The following is a 19,116-nucleotide window of genomic DNA, read 5'->3' as shown; positions in this document are numbered from 1 at the left end:
AAAATATTTTCAGCCTCTGACCTTTTGTTAATAAATTTTTCATTCGCTTTGATGATAATGTAGTCTTCCTGTTCTGCTGATTGCTCTGTTTTCCTTTCAACAATATTCCTAATTGTTTTAATTTTATTATCAGAGTTGCTAATCTGAGACATAATACACATGCTTCTGGACTTTTTAATAACTTTCCTTAATATAGTACTGTAGTTTTTGTAATATTTGACTGTTTCTGGGTCATTACTCTTTCTTGCTATTAGATACATTTCCCTTTCCCAGTTAAGATATTTTTCTCTCTTTAGTAAGCCATGGGTTTTACATGGTTTCTTACAATTATATTTCACTGTTTTCTTGGGGAAAATACTTAGAAATGTGTCATGAAATAAGTTATACTTTTAATTAGCATCAGGTTCCCAATACACCTCATTCCAGTCTTAACTGCTGCAAGCTTTCCCTTGTGGCGACCATTGACCAAGTCGCGTGTAATATCTTTGTTTTGGCGAACTCTTTGCGGCAGTCTGTGGCCATGTGCGAAAGAGAACACAGATGGACAGAGAATCAAGAATGAGTAGTAAGATAGTGCTTATTAAATGTAGTATAGTGTGCATCATTGGATTCGGCAATCCTACAATGCTAAACCCATACTGGTGACCCCGAATTTTGTTCGCGAGTGCTACAACGAACTCTCGTACCATCGAGCGGTACACAATGGATCGCTTACTGCCCACTACACCGCACACATGCCAACTGAATTTTCCAGTGGATGCTTCGGCATGGTTTTCCAATTATCCACCTTGTGTTCGCAATAGTTCGATGCAGTTCCCGAACACACCGACTAGCTGTACTCAAAAGGACAGTGCTTCCACATTCCCACATCCAAGTGTGCTGGCATCAGGTGTGAACAATAACTTTTCGTTACCCTACATGAGTCAGCAGTCGTATGGCAGTGTTCTGTTTTACACGCACAAAACTTTGAATGTGAAATTTTTACGTTGAATGTGAACTTTCCACATGTTCAGAGTGCTTAACAATAGCTGACAAAATGTGCTCAAACCCCAGTGGCTATGTTTACGGGTTTCCCAAGTGCCAACGTGAACTTTCCACCTAAATCAGTGGTGGTACAAATCGAGCTGGATGCTCTAGACAGGAAATTTCATGTTTATTCCGGAACTCCAGATCCCCGTCGCAGCTCTGGCGTCATCTCTGTGCCATGATAGACACACATCACATGCCAGACATTACACTTTGGTCCATCTGGTTGCTCAAACTTCCTCCGGAAGTTCAAATTAAACTTCTCCATGTAACTTCAGCCCCACTAGACGCCAAACTAAAGATCAGAGACAAGGTTTACAACATTCTGCCTGCCCTGCATGCCCTCCCTCCCCCCCTTTCTCAGGCGGCCCTCAGGCCTCAGGGGTTGGCACACCTGAGCGACAGCTTCCGTCATGCAGTACAGAGTGAACATGACTCGCTCCGCGCATGCGCATGTACCCAACGCCACCTGGCAGCCGCCGCCATAACTCCTCTCCTACCAGCACTACTGCAACACCGCAGAGGAACCTACAAACAAGACCCCCTCCACTGCTGCTTCGACCTCAGCCAGTGCGACTTCCATTCCCGCTTTGGTGACGCGGCTAAGAAATGTCATTCTCCATGCGCTTTCCCAAACTAATAATGTGACCCAATTCAGGCGCTACGGACCGTGTTGCACTGCACAGACGCCTATCACTTAACACTTCTTCATCTCATGCGCCAGGACTCTTATACGTGAAAGACACAGTGTCTTGCATTTCATTTCTAGTTGACACGGGGGCCGAGGTTAGTGTGATACCTTTGTCTGCAGGTTTTAAATTTGAGCATCAGCCTTGCCCCCCTCCCCCGCTTCGAGCCCCAGTAAGTCCCTGATCCAATCTCATGGAATAACTAATTTAAGCCTTAAACTGCAGGACATTAATACCCCGTTACTGTGGACTTTCGTTATCGCGGAGGTGGATGAACCCGTACTCAGGGTAGATTTTCTCTTAGCCCACGCACTTTCATCCAACCTGTAATGAGATACACTAACCTTTAACTCGATAGACTGTATCACCAGTTCAGGTATCTCTTCCCTCTCATCCGAGAGCGACACTCTGTTGTGTGAGCTAGCTGAAACTGCTGTTGCAGTGCTCTCTCTTAGATCACACAACAATGAACTTCAGGACAGCAGTGAAATCCTCCACTTATGCATCGCCGCCGTGCAAGCCAAGCTCACGGATGCTCGTAAACAGATTGCCCAGCTGTCGCACACAGCCACACTCTCAACACCCGCACTGCTTCCTCGCACCTGCTGCCGACGCCGCGTGACATTTCTACTGCCAGACATAAGCTGTTTCCACAACACTACCAAGTACCCCACCGAGCTCTACGACAAGGTCTACCAGTGGATCACTGCCACTGCTGCTGACCTGCCGGCCTGGGACACACAAGCTTGTCCATTACAGGTTAGTCATAGTGCATCGGGTGCATGTCTATCATCACCATCCGTGTTAGTGATCAACAGTGGTACTGTCCACAGAATCAATACCACAGGAGGCCCACCGGTACGTGCAAAGGCTAGGCGTTTAAATCTGGAGAAACTTAAACGCGACAAAGCTGTTATTCAGGAACTTTTAGATAGTAAGACTATTCGCCCTTCTAATAGTTGGTCGTCATCCATTCATTTGGTGCCCAAGAAAGATGACACTTTCCGCCTCTGTGGTGCCTGTCGGGTGCTTAACACCAGAAGAATTCTAGATAATTATCCCGCCCCAAATATTCAAGACTTTGCTTCCCAACTGCACAGGGCATAAATTTTCAGTGTAATTGACTGTCACAAGGCACACCACAAACTGCCAATGGCACCGGAGGACGTTGAAAAAACCGCTATCACCACCTCATTTGGGTTGTTAGTGTATTTGTTTATGCCGTTCAGCCTTAAAAATGCTGCATAGACGTGGCATTGGTTCATCGACTCGTTGGTTGGAAAACTGGACTTTGCATATGCCTACCTGGATGACTTGTTAGTTTTTTCTTTCACCCTCGAGGAACATGAACTCCATTTAAATACAGTGTTCCAGCTATTAAAAGGAAACAGTGTCACAGTGAACAATGCTAAGTCACAACTCCACCTCACTAGTGTCACTTTTCTGGGCCACGGGGTTTCTACTGATGGTATCTGCCCCCTACCCGAACGGGTCGAGGCCATTAGTATGGTGCCTTTGCCCAAAGATATACAGGGCCTCTGCCGCTTCCTTGGAACAGTAAATTACTACTGCAGACACAGCCCCCACTCTGGTGAACTTCAGATATGCGTCACGCATTCGATAACGTAAAGTCAGCCTTAAAGATAGCTGTTACGCTCTTTCACCCCATTCCTGGTGCTCCCATCTCACTTACATCAGATGCGAGTGATACAGCAGTGGGGGTTGTACTTAAGCAATCCATGGGTTCTGTTGTACAGCTGCTCAGATTTTTCTCCCACAAACTGTCCGCTTCCCAACGTAAATGGCCGACCTTCGACCAGTAACTGTTTGCTATTTATGCTGATATCAAATATTTTCAAGACGATATCGAAGGTCGCCATCCTGTGGTATTTACCGACCACAAGCCATTGGTATATGCTTTCCGTAACCCAGACAAGGACTCATCCCCGAGACGTTTTCGGCATATGGACCTCATATGTCAGTTTATGAATGACATACACTCCTGGAAATGGAAAAAAGAACACATTGACACCGGTGTGTCAGACCCACCATACTTGCCCCGGACACTGCGAGAGGGCTGTACAAGCAATGATCACACGCACGGCACAGCGGACACACCAGGAACCGCGGTGTTGGCCGTCGAATGGCGCTAGCTGCGCAGCATTTGTGCACCGCTGCCGTCAGTGTCAGCCAGTTTGCCGTGGCATACGGAGCTCCATCGCAGTCTTTAACACTGGTAGCATGCCGCGACAGCGTGGACGTGAACCGTATGTGCAGTTGACGGACTTTGAGCGAGGGCGTATAGTGGGCATGTGGGAGGCCGGGTGGACGTACCGCCGAATTGCTCAACACGTGGGGCGTGAGGTCTCCACAGTACATCGATGTTGTCGCCAGTGGTCGGCGGAAGGTGCACGTGCCCGTCGACCTGGGACCGGACCGCAGCGACGCACGGATGCACGCCAAGACCGTAGGATCCTACGCAATGCCGTAGGGGACCGCACCGCCACTTCCCAGCAAATTAGGGACACTGTTGCTCCTGGGGTATCGGCGAGGACCATTCGCAACCGTCTCCATGAAGCTGGGCTACGGTCCCGCACACCGTTAGGCCGTCTTCCGCTCACGCCCCAACATCGTGCAGCCCGCCTCCAGTGGTGTCGCGACAAGCGTGAATGGAGGGACGAATGGAGACGTGTCGTCTTCAGCGATGAGAGTCGCTTCTGCCTTGGTGCCAATGATGGTCGTATGCATGTTTGGCACCGTGCAGGTGAGCGCCACAATCAGGACTGCATACGACCGAGGCACACAAGGCCAACACCCGGCATCATGGTGTGGGAAGCGATCTCCTACACTGGCCGTACACCACTGGTGATCTTCGAGGGGACACTGAATAGTGCACGGTACATCCAAACCGTCATCAAACCCATCGTTCTACCATTCCTAGACCGGCAAGGGAACTTGCTGTTCCAACAGGACAATGCACGTCCGCATGTATCCCGTGCCACCCAACGTGCTCTAGAAGGTGTAAGTCAACTACCCTGGCCAGCAAGATCTCCGGATCTGTCCCCCATTGAGCATGTTTGGGACTGGATGAAGCGTCGTTTCACGCGGTCTGCACGTCCAGCACGAACGCTGGTCCAACTGAGGCGCCAGGTGGAAATGGCGTGGCAAGCCGTTCCACAGGACTACATCCAGCATCTCTACGATCGTCTCCATGGGAGAATAGCAGCCTGCATTGCTGCGAAAGGTGGATATATACTGTACTAGTGCCGACATTGTGCATGCTCTGTTGCCTGTGTCTATGTGCCTGTGGTTCTGTCAGTGTGATCATGTGATGTACCTGACCCCAGGAATGTGTCAATAAAGTTTCCCCTTCCTGGGACAATGAATTCACGGTGTTCTTATTTCAATTTCCAGGAGTGTACATTACGTCAGAGGGGCAGACAATGTTGTCACCGATTTTCCTCGCGTGTCGGTTTTATCTTCATGACTGGACCTCAGTGAACTCCCTAAATTGTAGACAGAGGACACTGACTCGATGCATTGCGCTCCGATGTTAAAACAGCACTCAAACTAGCTGGTGCGACATTTCAACAGGACGCATATGTCCGGTGATTTCCGCACCTCTCCGCTGGGACATTTTTAATAGTATCCATGACTTGGCACACCCTGGCATTTGCGCCACCACATGTCTGGTATCTGAACATTTCGTTTGGCCTGGGGTCGCAGTTTGGCACGAGCTAATGTGATGGCTATCGACCAAGTCGCGTGTAATACCTTTGTTTTGGTGAGCTCTTTGCAGCGGTCTGTGGCCGCGCGCGAAAGAGTACACATGTGGACAGAGAATCAAGAATGTATATAACTGTATATGTGTGCTTTTGAGTAATAAAATACTGCTTATTACATGTGGTATAGTGTGCATCATTGGATTCAGCAATCCTACAACACTAAACCCATACCCGAAGAGTTTCAATTTTTAAATTGTTAATTGAACACACATTTTGGAAGACTGTTTTACATTACTATGTCAACTACTATAACTATCTGTGCATCATGATCCGAAAGACGATTTTTAACAGGCTAATTTTATTTAATTAAATTTATGTTTGGTCTGTGAAAATATTATATATCAGTGTCCTGCTTTCGTATACTTCAAGAGTGCAAGAAGCAATAACTGATCTCTGGTTGAAGGAACCGGATAATACTTCAAGATCATTCTTCTCATCAAACTCTTTCAGAAGATCTACATTGAAATCCCCACAAATAATAATTTGGCTTCCCTCTGTCTGACCAATACTAGTCCACCATTAAGTGCATTATTGATCACCTGAAGTGAAGTGTGTGTGTGTGTGTGTGTGTGTGTGTGTGTGTGTGTGTGTGCGTGCGTGCGTGCGTGCGTGCGTGCGTGTTAACATGATGTGTGGTCAACTCATCGTACACCTAAACCAATGTAACAAAGTGACTGGCAGTGAGTTGTTTGAGGCAGCTACTTCTGCAACAACCAACCAGAAAACATTCTTTGTCCTGTCATGTGCTTCTTGTTGTCATATTACTATGTGATGTGGTTGGCACATGTGGCCACTTACGTAATGGTTATGACAAGTTTTCATTATGTGTTTCGTGTCTCTATCGAACTAATTTTGTGACAGAATGTCTGATCCCCCTGCGGGTATGGGGGTTAGAATAGGCCCGAGGTATTCCTGCCTATCGTACGAGGCAACTAAAAGGAGTTTCACACATTTCGGCCTTTATGTGATCGTCCCCTGTAGGGTTTGACCTCCATTCTTCAAAATTTTCCCAAAGAGTGAGCCAATTGGGGAAGGGTGCTTTACAGGGTGCATCATGTCCATCATGCATTGAGATCTTTAGCCCACTTTCTCATTGTTGCATTGCAGTCGTGCCCATTCTCCATCTCTTGGGCGAGGACACCTTCCTGGGTGCGTTTTCCACCATACACTATGCAGTGTCGCTTTCTGCATCAGTGATGACCATGGACTTCTTTGCACCTGATATCCAGCATGGTAGGCAGTCTGTTGTGGTGGAGCCACCATGTACCCTATTGGTTGTAGCCCCCTGACCACACAGGGATCACTCTGCTGATGACTGCACTGTTAACTCCCCACATATGCCTAGGGGGTAGATGTCCATCCCCCTGGGGTGTCGGGACTCCCAGCAGTGGCCATCCTGCCAGGTGGCCTTTGCTGCGGCTGGGTGGCACCTGTGGGGAGGGCCCCTGGTCGGAGTGAGTGGCATCAGGGTGGATGCCGTGATGAAGCGTAGTACATCATCTCTTGCTGAAAAACCAACAGTCTCTAAGTGATCACGAGCTCAATTCAATGCACAGAAGTATGACCCCAAATAATTCCCCTCCAGGCCTCACTATTGGAGGAACCTCAATCTAAGGATGGCAGCGATCTTATTCGCCCCGGTACCTTGTATGTTCGAGAGCTGATTGGTCATCTTTCATGACGATGAAGCCTCAGTTTTTTGTTGAGCATTTAGAGGACAATTTTGGGGAGGTGGAGGGATTGTCCAAAATGAGGTCTGGGTCAGTCTTGATCAAAACAGCATCCTCTGCCCAGTCACGGACGTTACTCGCTTGTGACAAGCTGGGGGATGTTTCTGTAACCATCACACCCCATAAGAGCTTAAAAATGGTCCAGGGTATCATATTTCACAGGGACCTTCTTTTGCAGTCTGGCGATGAGCTGCGCACCAATATAGAGCGGCGAGGTGTACATTTCTTCTTGCGTTTCCACCGGGGTCTGAAGGATAATCAGGTTGCCACCGGTGCCTTCATCTTGGCATTTGAGGGTGATACATTGCCCGAGAAGGTCAAGGTGATGGTCTACCACTGTAATGTAAAGCCCTATATCCCTCCCCCGATGTGGTGGTTTAAGTGTTGCAAGTTCGGCCATATGTCTTACCACTGTGCTTCCAGCATCATGTGCCGAGATTGTGGGCACCCATCATATCCCAATACTCCATGTGCACTGCCTCTCATCTGGCCTCCCATCTGTGTCAACGGCGGAGAGCACCTTTCGCCTTGCTCGCCTGACTGCAGGATTATCCAGAAAGAAAGGAAAATCATGGAGTACAAGACCCTGGACAGACTGACCTAAACTGAGGCTAATAGAAAATTTGTGAATGCCTGCATCCTGTGCATATGACATCGTCTTACGCCACTGCTAAAACAGTTCCGGCACCATCAGCTCCGCCAACCCAGGTCACCTCTCAGAGCGAGATTGGGGGGGGGGGGGGGGTCAACGGCATTTCCCTCCCTGTTGCCCCACTGACAAACAGAAATTACACGAAATGAAAGCAGCTGTCAGAAGGATAAAGAGAGATTCTTTTAACGAAATTGAAAGCAATATTTTATCTGCAGATTCTAAAAATAAGGTCGTACGTAAAATCTATGAATGAATGCTACAAATAGTTCAATACCTTCTCTTGCTGACAGTACGGTTAATTTAACTGATGATAAACAGAAAGCCGAAATGCTAAACCAAGCCTTCAAAAACTCGTTTACGGTAGAGGACTGCAGCACCATTCCCCCTTCCAATTACGGAACAAATGAAAGGATGGCTGAAATAGTGTTTAGTGTATCTGGGATTGTAAAACAGTTAAGATCCTTAGATGCCAGGAAGGCATCTAGCCCAGAGGGTATCCCTTTATGATTTTATGTTGACTATGCTACAAATATAGCACCATTCTTATCCATCATCTATCAGGGATCATTGTAACAGCGGAAAGTTCCACAGGACTGGAAGAAGGCCCAGGTCATAGCGATCTATAAAAAGGGTAGACAATTGTACAATTGGATGCACATACTTACTGGCCAATTTTACTGACATCGATTTGTTGTCGAATCCTGGAACATATTTTGTGTTCAGACATAATGACCTTCCTAGACTCTGAGAATCTCATCTGCAGAAACCAGCACGGTTTTAGGAAACAGCGGTCATGCAAGACACAGCTGGCCCTCTTTGTGCATGATATACAACAGGCTATAGATACCGGCTCCCAGGTTGATGCCATATTTCTCGACTTTCGAAAGCTGTTCGATTCAGTTCTGCACTGTCGCTTGCTACAAAAAGTGCGTGCTTATGGTCTATCCGATGACATATGTGGTTGGATAGAAAGTTTTCTAACACGGGAAATAGTATGTCATTCTGAATGGGGTGACTTCAACAGAAACAAGAGTAACTTCAGGTGTGCACCAGGGCAGCATAATAGGTCCTCTGCTTTTCACTATTTACATAAACAACCTGGTTGATGGTATTGACAGCTGCCCTAGACTTTTTGCCTATAATGCTGTAGTCTATAGGAAAGTAGTATCACACGAAAGTTGTGAACAAATCAATGAAGATTTGCAGAAAATAAATGCGTGGTGTAATGACTGACAGTTATCTCTCAATATTAGTAAGTGTAGCCTACTGCGTATAACAAGGCGAAAATCCCCACTAATGTACAAGTACAAAATAAATGCCCAGTCTTTGGAAGCGGTAACGACCATCAAGTGTCTGGGTGTAACTGTTTGAAATGATCTCAAATGGAATGATCAGATTGCACAAGTAACAGGTAAGGTGAACTCTAGATTGCAGTTTATTGGTAGAAGCCTGAAGCGATGCCGTCCTTTAACAAAGGAAATAGCTTACAATACATTAGCTCATCCAGTCTTGGAGTATTGTTTGTCTGTATGGTACCGTTACCAATTGGGTCTGATTCAAGAGATTGAGAAGGTCCAAAGAATAGCGGTAAGATTTGTGACTGGTACATTTAGCTATTGCGAATGCGTTACAAATCTCGTAGAAAGTTTGAAGTGGGACACACTTGCAGATAGACGGCGCGCTAAACAGAAGGGGCTGCTCACTAAGTTCCTAAATCCGATCTTCACGGAGGATGTGGAGCATATATTATTACCACCAACTTTCAAACCACGCAATGATCACCATTCAAAGATAAGGGAAATAAGAGCTCGTACTGAGGAGTTCAGATAGTCATTTTTCCCTCGCGCGATCCCTGAGTGGAACAGAGGGGGGGGAATACGACTTTGGTGGGAACTGTGCCCTCCGCCACACACCGCTTGGTGGCTAGCGGAGTATATATGTAGATGTAAATCTACTTTGGGAGCAACCCCTCCCCCCCCCCCCCAACCATCAGCGTCATCTTTCCCCACTTCTAAGCCGGAGAAGCGTAAGTCTTCTTCGCTTTCTCTCCCTAGGAAGGGGTCCCTTGAGTCACTCCCTTCCCAGGTTTCTTCTAGTGGGAAAGATGACACACATCAGTGGCTGAAGAGCCCAAAAGGAGCTGGTTGTAGGGCTTCAAGCTCATCCTGTGTCTCGGAGACTGAACCAGTGAAGTCCTTCCAGCCAGAGACACTCAAGAAGCAGCGAGAGAAATCCAAAAATAAAACCCCTAAGACCAAGGAAATTGCGGTGGCACCCACACCACCGCTACCTACAAGCTCTGCGGCTGAGGATGGGGTGGAGATTTTGGCGTCCGCTGAGGACCTAGATCTCACCAGACCCTCAGACGCAATCGATATAGACTGCTCAGGCAATAAATCGGTGGCAGCAGGTGACTCTGAGGCGTACACTGCCTCATTGAATGTTCCATGCCTTCCCAGTCTCATGATGTCGTCTTCCAGTGGAATTGCGGCAGTTTTTCCCACTGCCTGGCTGAGCTACGGCAACTTTTAAGCTATACACCTGCTATCTGCATTGCTCTCCAGGAAACCTGTTTCCCAGCAATGCGGACCCCTGCACTCCACCGCTCCACAGCTATAAGGGATATTACAGGAACCGTAATGACTATAATTGAGTGTCAGGTGGAGTTTGCGTTTATGTCCTAAACTCGGTTTGTAGTGAACATGTGCCCCTTCAAACCCCTCTTAAAGCTGTGGCTGTCAGAAAAAGGATGACACAGGAAATAACTGTCTGCAATGTATATATTCCTGCAGATGGTGCAGTACCCCTGAATGTATTAGCTACACTGATTGATCAACTCCCTAAACCTTTCCTACTTCTGCGAGATTTTAATGCCCATAACCCCTTGTGGGGTGGTACCATGCTTACTGGGCGAGGCAGAGAGGTTGAAACTTTACTGTCGGAATTCGACCTCTGCCTCTTAAATACTGCGGCCGCCACACATTTCAGTGTGGCTCATGGTAGTTACTCGGCCATTGATTTATCAATTTGCAGCCCAGGACTTCTCCCATCTATCTACTGGAGGGCACATGATGATCTGTGTGGTAGTGACCACTTCCCCATCTTCCTGTCACTGACCCGGCGTCAGGCACATGGATGCATACCCATATGGGCTTTGAACAAGGCGGACTGGGGAACTTTCACCTCTGCTGTCACCGCTGAATCTCCCCCATATGGTAACATACATGTGATGGTTGAGCAGGTGACTAGTACAATTGTTTCTGTGGCAGAAAACGCGATCCCTCTCTCTTTAGGGTGCCCGAGGCGTAAGGCAGTATCTTTGTGGTCGCCGGAAGTTGCTGAAGGAATTAAGGAGCGTCGGCGAGCTCTACAGTGGCATAAGCAGCACCCTTCCCTGGAGCACCTCATAGCCTTTAAACAGCTCCGTGCCCATGTTCGCTACCTTATCAAAGAATGGAAGAAGGAGTGTTGGGAGGGATACTTCTCCACCATTGGGTGCCACACATCACCTTCCCAAGTCTGGGCAAAGTTCAAATGTCTTTTCAGATACCGGGCCTGAATAGCTGTCCCCGGTGTTACCATAAATGGATAGTTATGTACCTACGCAACGTGATTGCCGAGCACTCTGTTCGAGCTTCTGCGTCAGAGAATTACACGCCAGCTTTTCTCACACTCAAATGGCGTCTGGAAGGGAACGTCCTCTCATTCACTATATGCTGCAGTGAATCCTATAACGCCCCAGTTACAGAGTGGGAGCCCCTCAGTGCCATTGCACATTGCCCCGACACAGCTCCGGGGCCTCATCGCATCCACAGCCAGATAGATAAACATCTCTCATCTGACTACAAGCGACATCTTCTCGTCATCTTCAACCTGATCTGGTGCGATGGTATCTTTCGATCGCAATGGTGGGAGGGCACCATCATTCCGGTGCTCAAACCCGGTTAAAGCCCGCTTGATGTGGATTCCTATCAGCCCATCAGCCTCACCAGCATTCTTTTTAAGCTGCTGCAACGTGTGGTATCTCGGCGGGTGGGTTGGGTCCTGGAGTAACATGGCTTGCTGTCTCCATGTCAGGGCAGCTTTTGCCAGGGTTGCTCTACCACTGATAATCTTGTGTCCATCGAGTCTACCATCCGAACAGCCTTTTCCAGACAGCAACATCTGATCAATTCCTAGGTCTGGTTTTCGATGCTAGATTGACTTGGCTCCCTCATTTTTGTCAGCTTAAGCAGAAGTGGTGGCAGCACCTCAATGCCCTCCATTGCCTGAGCAACACCAATTGGGGTGCAGATCACTGTATGCTGCTGCAACTCTACCGAGCCCTTGTCCAATCCCGAATTGACTATGGGAGTGTGGTTATAGTTTGGCAGCGCCTTCAGCGTTGCATTTACTCGACCCTGTGCACCACTGTGGGGTTTGATTAGCGACAGGAGCTTCTAGGATGAGTCTGGTGACCAGCGTACTGGTGGAGGCTGGTGTCATCTCCACTTCAGATTGGACGTGCACAACTGCTCGGCAGTTACGCAGCACATATTCATATTTCCCCTGAGCATCCGAATTACTGTCTCCTTTTCCTGCTCGCGGCAGTCCATCTCCCACATCGGTGGACCAGATTTGGGCTAACGATTGCAGTTTGCGTGCGGTCCCTTCTCTCCGAAGTGGAGTCCTTCCCTTTACCACCTCTTCTTCTGGTCTGTTGACATATGCCTCCATGGTGTAGGCCTCGGTCGCAGCTTCGTCTGGAACTTTTGCATGGCCCTAAGGATTCCGTTAACACCGCCGCTCTCCGCTGTCACCTCCTCTCGGTTCTTTGCGTGTTCCGGGGCTCTGAAGTGGTTTACACCAACAGCTCGATGGCTGATGGTCACATAGGCTTCGCATATGTTCAAGGAGGACATATTGAGCAGCACTCCTTGCTAGTTGGCAGCAGATTTTTCACTGCAGAGCTGGTGGCCATATCTCGTGCTCTGGAGTACATCCGCTCATGCCCTGGTGAGTCATTTCTTCTGTGTACTGACTCATTGAGCAGTGTACAAGCTATTGAGCAGTGCTACTCTCGTCACCCTCTGGTAGCATCTATTCAAAAGTCCGTCTATGCTCTGGAACAGTTCCGCCATTCCATGGTGTTTGTGTGGACCCTAGGACTCGTCGGTATCCCCGGCAACGAACTTGCCAACAGGCTGACCAAACAGGCAACGCGGAAGCTGCTTCTGGAGATAAGCATCTTCGAAGCTGAACTGCGTTCTATCTTACACCGCAGGGTCTCCCGGCTTCCGGAGATGGAATGGCATAACAGTACGCACAACAAACTTCGTGTCATTAAGGAGACTATGAATGTGTGGATGTCTTCCATGCAGGCCTTTTGCAGGGAATCAGTTGTCCTCTGCTGGCTCCGCATTGGCCATACGTGGCTGAGGCTGGTATTACACTATCAAATTTCTTTGTCAAAGATTTGATCAAAGATGTGGTCAAATATTCCGTCAAATATATTTGACAAAGATCTTTGACATAGCACTAGAAGGGGTATTACACTGTCATCAAATTTTTCGTCAAAGTTCAAGATGGCTGACAACAACTTGTTATTAACCGCAGCAGTTGCATGTACCGCAATTGAATTGTGTGCACATGCGGAAAAGAAGTGGGGAAAAAGGAACCATACATACAAGGTTGACAGTCTTAAATTCCTGGGATTACAACTTGATAATAAATTCAGTTGGGAGGAGCACACCACAGAACTGCATCTGTATTTGTAATTTGATTTTTAGCAGACATAGGCAACATAAAAATGAAAAGGCTTGCATACTTTGCCTACATTCATTCCATAATGTCATATGGTATATTATTTTGGGGTAAATCTTAAGGTCAAACAAAAGTTGTCAGAGTCCAAAAGCGTGCAATACGTATTATTTGTGGAGTAAATTCACGGACGTCCTGCAGAAACCTCTTCAAAGAACTGGGTATACTAACTACTGCCTCTCAGTATATTTACTCTGTAATGAAATTTGTCCTAAATAATATATCTCTTTTCCAGCAAACAACTCAGTTCATACATACAATACCAGGAACAAAAATGATCTGCACAAGGAATTAAAAGCACTTACTTTAGTGCAGAAAGGGGTCCACTACTCAGGAACACTCATTTTCAATAATTTGCCAGGAAACATAAAAAATTTAGTTACAAATAAAGATCAGTTTAAAAGGAGCCTGAAAGACTTACTAGTGGCCAACTCCATTGACGAAATTTTTAATAGAAAAATGATGTATTTATTCATACTATTAGTATTGTTATTTCAGCTTAAAAAAAAATTGACATGTTCCACATCCACGAGGATCTCCTCAGTATGGATCTATGGAACAAAAAACTAATCTGATCTGGGTGAAGCCGTGGGTTTTACGACGACACGATAAAAGCATTCAACAAAACTTGTTACGTGAGCTTACAGTGGAAGATGTCAAGTCGTATGTCAATTACTTAAGAATGGATGAGCATACATTTCTGTATGTGCTCAGTGAAGTGTATCCTCATATCACAAAGCACAATATTCACTTAAAAACTGCTACATCTTCAGAAAACAGGCTCACTGTAACACTCCGATTCCTTGCTACAGGAGAGGGTTATGTTCGGTTCGGTTCGGTCGGGTCTCCAATCTTCTTAATCTATTTCTGTATTCAGGGTGCCTCACGCTGTAAAGTGCCTCATCAGCTTCATACAGCTCTATTAATTTTGTAGTTGTCGGCACATACCAATTGTATTTACCGGCAATGTTTATAAAAATACTACAGTCGACAGAACGCTGCAGCGATGCTAGCGCTCCATGTGGTAACATGTCACATTGCAGTGAACAGAAGACAAGCGATTTCTTTGATCAAATCTACAGCGAGGCCCTAGATTTGATCAAATATTGGACAACATTTGACAAAGTTCTTATTACACCATCAAATATCTTTGACAAAGAAATTTGATAGTGTAATACCGGCCTAATGCATGGTTACCTTCTCCATCGCGAGGACCCACCTCAGTGTCGCTGTGGCTCTCAAATGACAGTTGTCCACATCTTGCTGGACTGCCCACTTTTAGCTGCTCGGCGGCCGACTTTTAACTTTCCCACCACCCTGCCTTCGGTGTTGGGCGACAATGCCTCCACAGCAGCTTTAGTTTTACGTTTTATCCATGAGAGTGGGTTTTATACTTCGATGTAAATTTTAACGCATGTCCTTTGTCCGTTTGTGTCCTCCACCGTAGTGCTTCTAGGGTGGAGGTTTTAATGTGTTGCAGAGTGGCTGGCTTTCCCTTTTTATTCTCGTGGTCGGCCAGGCACTGTAATCTGCTTTCATGTTTTACTCTCTTCTGTTTCTAGTGTCTCTGTTGCTTTCTTGTCCTCTTTTGTTCCTTTTAGTGTTCGTTGCGTTCCCTTCGTTCTTGTGGCTTTTCCTTTCTCTCCATTTTGTGTTATATGTTTCGTCCGTATTATTCTCACACTTGTGGGATTGTTTTATTAGGAACAAGGGACTGATGACATTGTAGTTTGGTCCCTTTCCCTGCCTTTAAACCAACCAACCAACCAACAGAATATCTGAAGACAGTCACAGTGAAAGTGTGCAGAAAAATGTGGTTGCTGAATGTAGAATTCAGCATTTTTTCACTTTGTGTAAACAGATATGCAGGAATATTTTGATAGGGACCATGGGGTATATTTTTTTTTTTTTTCCCCTTTGCAAGGCAAAATTATTCAGTGGTAACAATTTTTTGTTAGTAATTGTGAAGTACCATAGTTTAAGGGACATGTGGACACAGTTATTGAATGAAGTGGCATTGCATGGCACTCTCAGTTTATAAGAGATATTATGAGGGCACCATTTGGAAACAATGTGGCTGGATGGAATGTAGATTAATGCTGATAATTGTTTCAGAAAAGACTGGATAGACTATAGTTTTTGTAGAGTTACTGCTGTTTACATGGTAAATGGTGCAAAAATTCTCTCCTACACCTTGACTGTCTGCTCATTTATTAGCCAAGGAAAACAAATAATTATGAAGTGAATCATGAGCTTTAATTGGTTCATGCGACAATGTAAATATAACAGGCCCTTTGTAATTGGCATTGATAACGTCCTATATCACACTGTTGTTGGAGATGGAATTCAAACTGTGGCAATGAAAAAAGGCAACAGTGTTGTCTAGTCAGTTCATCTCTGTGTGGATGTTCAGGGTTTGTACAGTTTCCACCATACAAAAAAGACAAGTTAAAAGAAATTGTTGACCTTGTGGCATTCTGTAATAAAAGTATAGATGTTCATTTCAGCTCGTCTGATCTATGATTAATATTTCAGAAAATAGCTATTCTGAGCGCAGCAAGTCGGGCAGTGGAATGGAAAGGCATTGGACTCATACTTAAAGGTTGGTTCCAATTAATGTCCAGCCATCCAGATTCAGATTTTCCATGATATCCCTAAATCACTTCAGATGAATGAGCGTGGAAGCTATAAGTGATTTTTCCTTACATAAACAGTGTTTTAATTTGCTGATGCCATTGATGTCTTGTTGTAGAAGGTGCACTGCTGTACTCACAACATAAACCATGCCACACAGTTGTAACTGAATTGCACATGTTGAAGTAGAGAACACTAAAAGCCCTTTCTTGCTGTGTTGTCACTATCTCGACTTGATGACATTGTGTAATAAATGAACAAATCGGTGAGGTTGTTGTACCAAGGATACGACTACAAGCCACCATGTGAATTGCAAACTTGCAATTGACACTGAGGTAAGCTTTTAGTTTCTGTGCACAAGTTAAAATTTCCCCAAAATTTCTATCTTCATGCATGTAGAAAATAGTATTGTGAAAACAAATCTTTCTGAGACACCTGTGCTTTAAACCATATGCCAAAGCAAGATGTCCGCTACCAGCCGCTATTTTAAGTTGCTTATGCGAAAATTTTCATTGGAGAATATGCTTCAGTCACCTATCAAAACATTTCTACATTTACATTTATATTCTGTACCATTACTGCATTTAAGTGGTACAGGTCGAGCAGTATGTATGGCAACAGATATAAACGATAAACAAAATTTCAGACTTCATTTTAATTAATTTGTGTTGGTGTGTATTCAGCTGCTTGTTTGTCGATAATGACACTTTCATGGAAAATGTGCAGCAGTAGATTTGGGCATCTTTGGAAGGATTCAGTGACAATCATATTAGAGTATCCTAAATTGAACTTTCAGTTCATAATTAGCAATACAACCTGTAAATGTTAAGATATTTTTGAATTTTCAGAAAAGTTTCTTGATGTGTACAGACATGTTTAATACAATGATTGGCAAAAGATCGTTTAACAGAATTCATGCCTTCATTTAATATTATTAGCAAGACTTCAATGTATGCAGGAGGTCTGATTAGCTGGCGTGTTAACTACTCAGATATGGTAAGGAATTGGTATTATTCTGAGCTTGTAGTCATGAAAGCTTTTTCTGCAGGTATTTATCATTTGAAAAGGAATTTATTACTATAGGAACTTAAAACCTATGGGCATGCAGCATTCTCTTTGACAGCATTTGTATCTAATGTATGTAATTATGAGTAATGTGCAAATAACTGCTGTAACTTTTGAATCTTCTAATCCTCTCAACTGTCCTTTTACAGAGACACGATTAACTTCGATTTACTAATGTCATCTAGTGAATTGGGGATTGTGCTGGTTGACCACCATGCCCTCTCTGATAAGGACACTTCTCTTAAGCCATATGTGATTGAGGTTATTGATCACAGACCTCTTGATCCGGATTGGCAGTGGGAGAATGTAAAAAAGACCATGGAGACTGTCGGTTCATGTGCAACACTGATAGCTGATTTACTGATTACTCAAAATGAATTTCCAGTGCCAGAAGAAGTTCTGATGTTACTATATGGTAACTAAATCTGTAACTTTTTAAATATTAATTTTACTGTAACCGTAAAGCATATCCCCCACCTCTTCTCACAGTCAGTTGTCACTTTCCCTGAATTATTTGGTTGTACTATAGCTGTGCATGTTTTAATATCTTAAATTAGAAATTGGGTGTAGTAATAAGATGCTTCTGGTACTTCACTCTACGTGTGATTCAACAGTATGTTTTCAATGTTAAAATTGTAGTGGGGTCATTCCATGTCAAGTCACCCAGGCCTTGACACCAACCATGTCAGATTTTGATGAAACTTGGTACAATTACTTCTTTTATCATCCTGAAAGCACTTGTAAAATTTTTTTGCTCTATCTTGTACAGTTTTTTTAATAAATTTTTAAAGTTTTTAGATTTGGCGTTGTTTCAGCAGTCGGAAATTGTAACTTAAACGTGTCCTCACAACTAAAAAAATTTGTATATTAAAGAATACTCAAGATATCAGTATGAAATTTTGGAATAAGTTTGTGTATCATATCTAAATGTTTAAAAAATTACCATAAAGATATATTAAAATCTTCCAAATGAAATGACCTGATAGAAAGCTCAAATTTGCTTTAAAATACTCTTAATTGTGTAGGCTATTAGATAAAAGAAAAATTATGTTGGCTTTTTAACCTGTCTAATAGTTATCTAATTTTTAAAATAATATTAATTATATTTTAAAAATAAAAAGTGCCAAGTGACTTAGACACCGAAAATAAGTTTTTGTCTTCTTGGAGTAACAATGTACGCTTGGAGTTTGTTTTGTTACTCCTGTATTTTGAAGTAAAAAATTATTACAGTGTTAAATAGTGCTTGGATAGTATTTTATTAAGTTTATTCGAACTTTCAGTAAGTACTGTTACTTAGTTTACAGAGATTCTTTTCCAATATCCTATAAAAGTAACCAGAACAGTAATCAGACCAAAAGTGAAATCAGTATGTCAGATATTCAAACCTGTAGCGTAGGGTTATTTAAAAAATCTGACTGTTTCCAAACAACCTACACACCTTCAAAAAAGTTACAACCGTTATCTGAATTGAGTGAGGAAGAAAAAGATTTGATCCACTTACGATCTGGAATTAATCTGTGTGAATTTAAGAATATATGTTCACACAACAGCTACTACTTTTTAAATGTTTTTGAAAAGTATCAAACAACATGTGTAGACCCACTAAAAAAATACAAAAAGCCTATCAAAAAATCGTTGAGAAGTGTAGGCTTTTATCTTTCTAAACAATTACTGACAAAAAATATTAGCATAAAACCTGGACAAAAGCTTTGCTCAACATGCCATAACTTTTGTGA

General features: G+C 44.4%; 1 protein-coding gene across 2 annotated transcripts in view; it reads left to right on the top strand.

Moving 5' to 3' along the window:
* Positions 1-19,116, top strand: part of LOC126469552 (exopolyphosphatase PRUNE1-like) — a 167,092-nt gene that overhangs the window by 7,874 nt on the left and 140,102 nt on the right. For both annotated transcript variants that reach the window (XM_050096670.1, XM_050096669.1), the window contains exon 3: positions 17,530-17,795. In XM_050096670.1, the coding sequence (XP_049952627.1) occupies positions 17,530-17,795 (266 nt within the window). The remainder of the gene's footprint in view (positions 1-17,529; positions 17,796-19,116) is intronic.

Source organism: Schistocerca serialis, chromosome 3 (genome assembly GCF_023864345.2).
Source record: "Schistocerca serialis cubense isolate TAMUIC-IGC-003099 chromosome 3, iqSchSeri2.2, whole genome shotgun sequence".
Classification (NCBI taxonomy): Eukaryota; Metazoa; Arthropoda; class Insecta; order Orthoptera; family Acrididae; genus Schistocerca; species Schistocerca serialis.
Note: the sequence above shows the minus strand (reverse complement) of the source record. Positions and strands in the feature narration are given on the sequence as shown.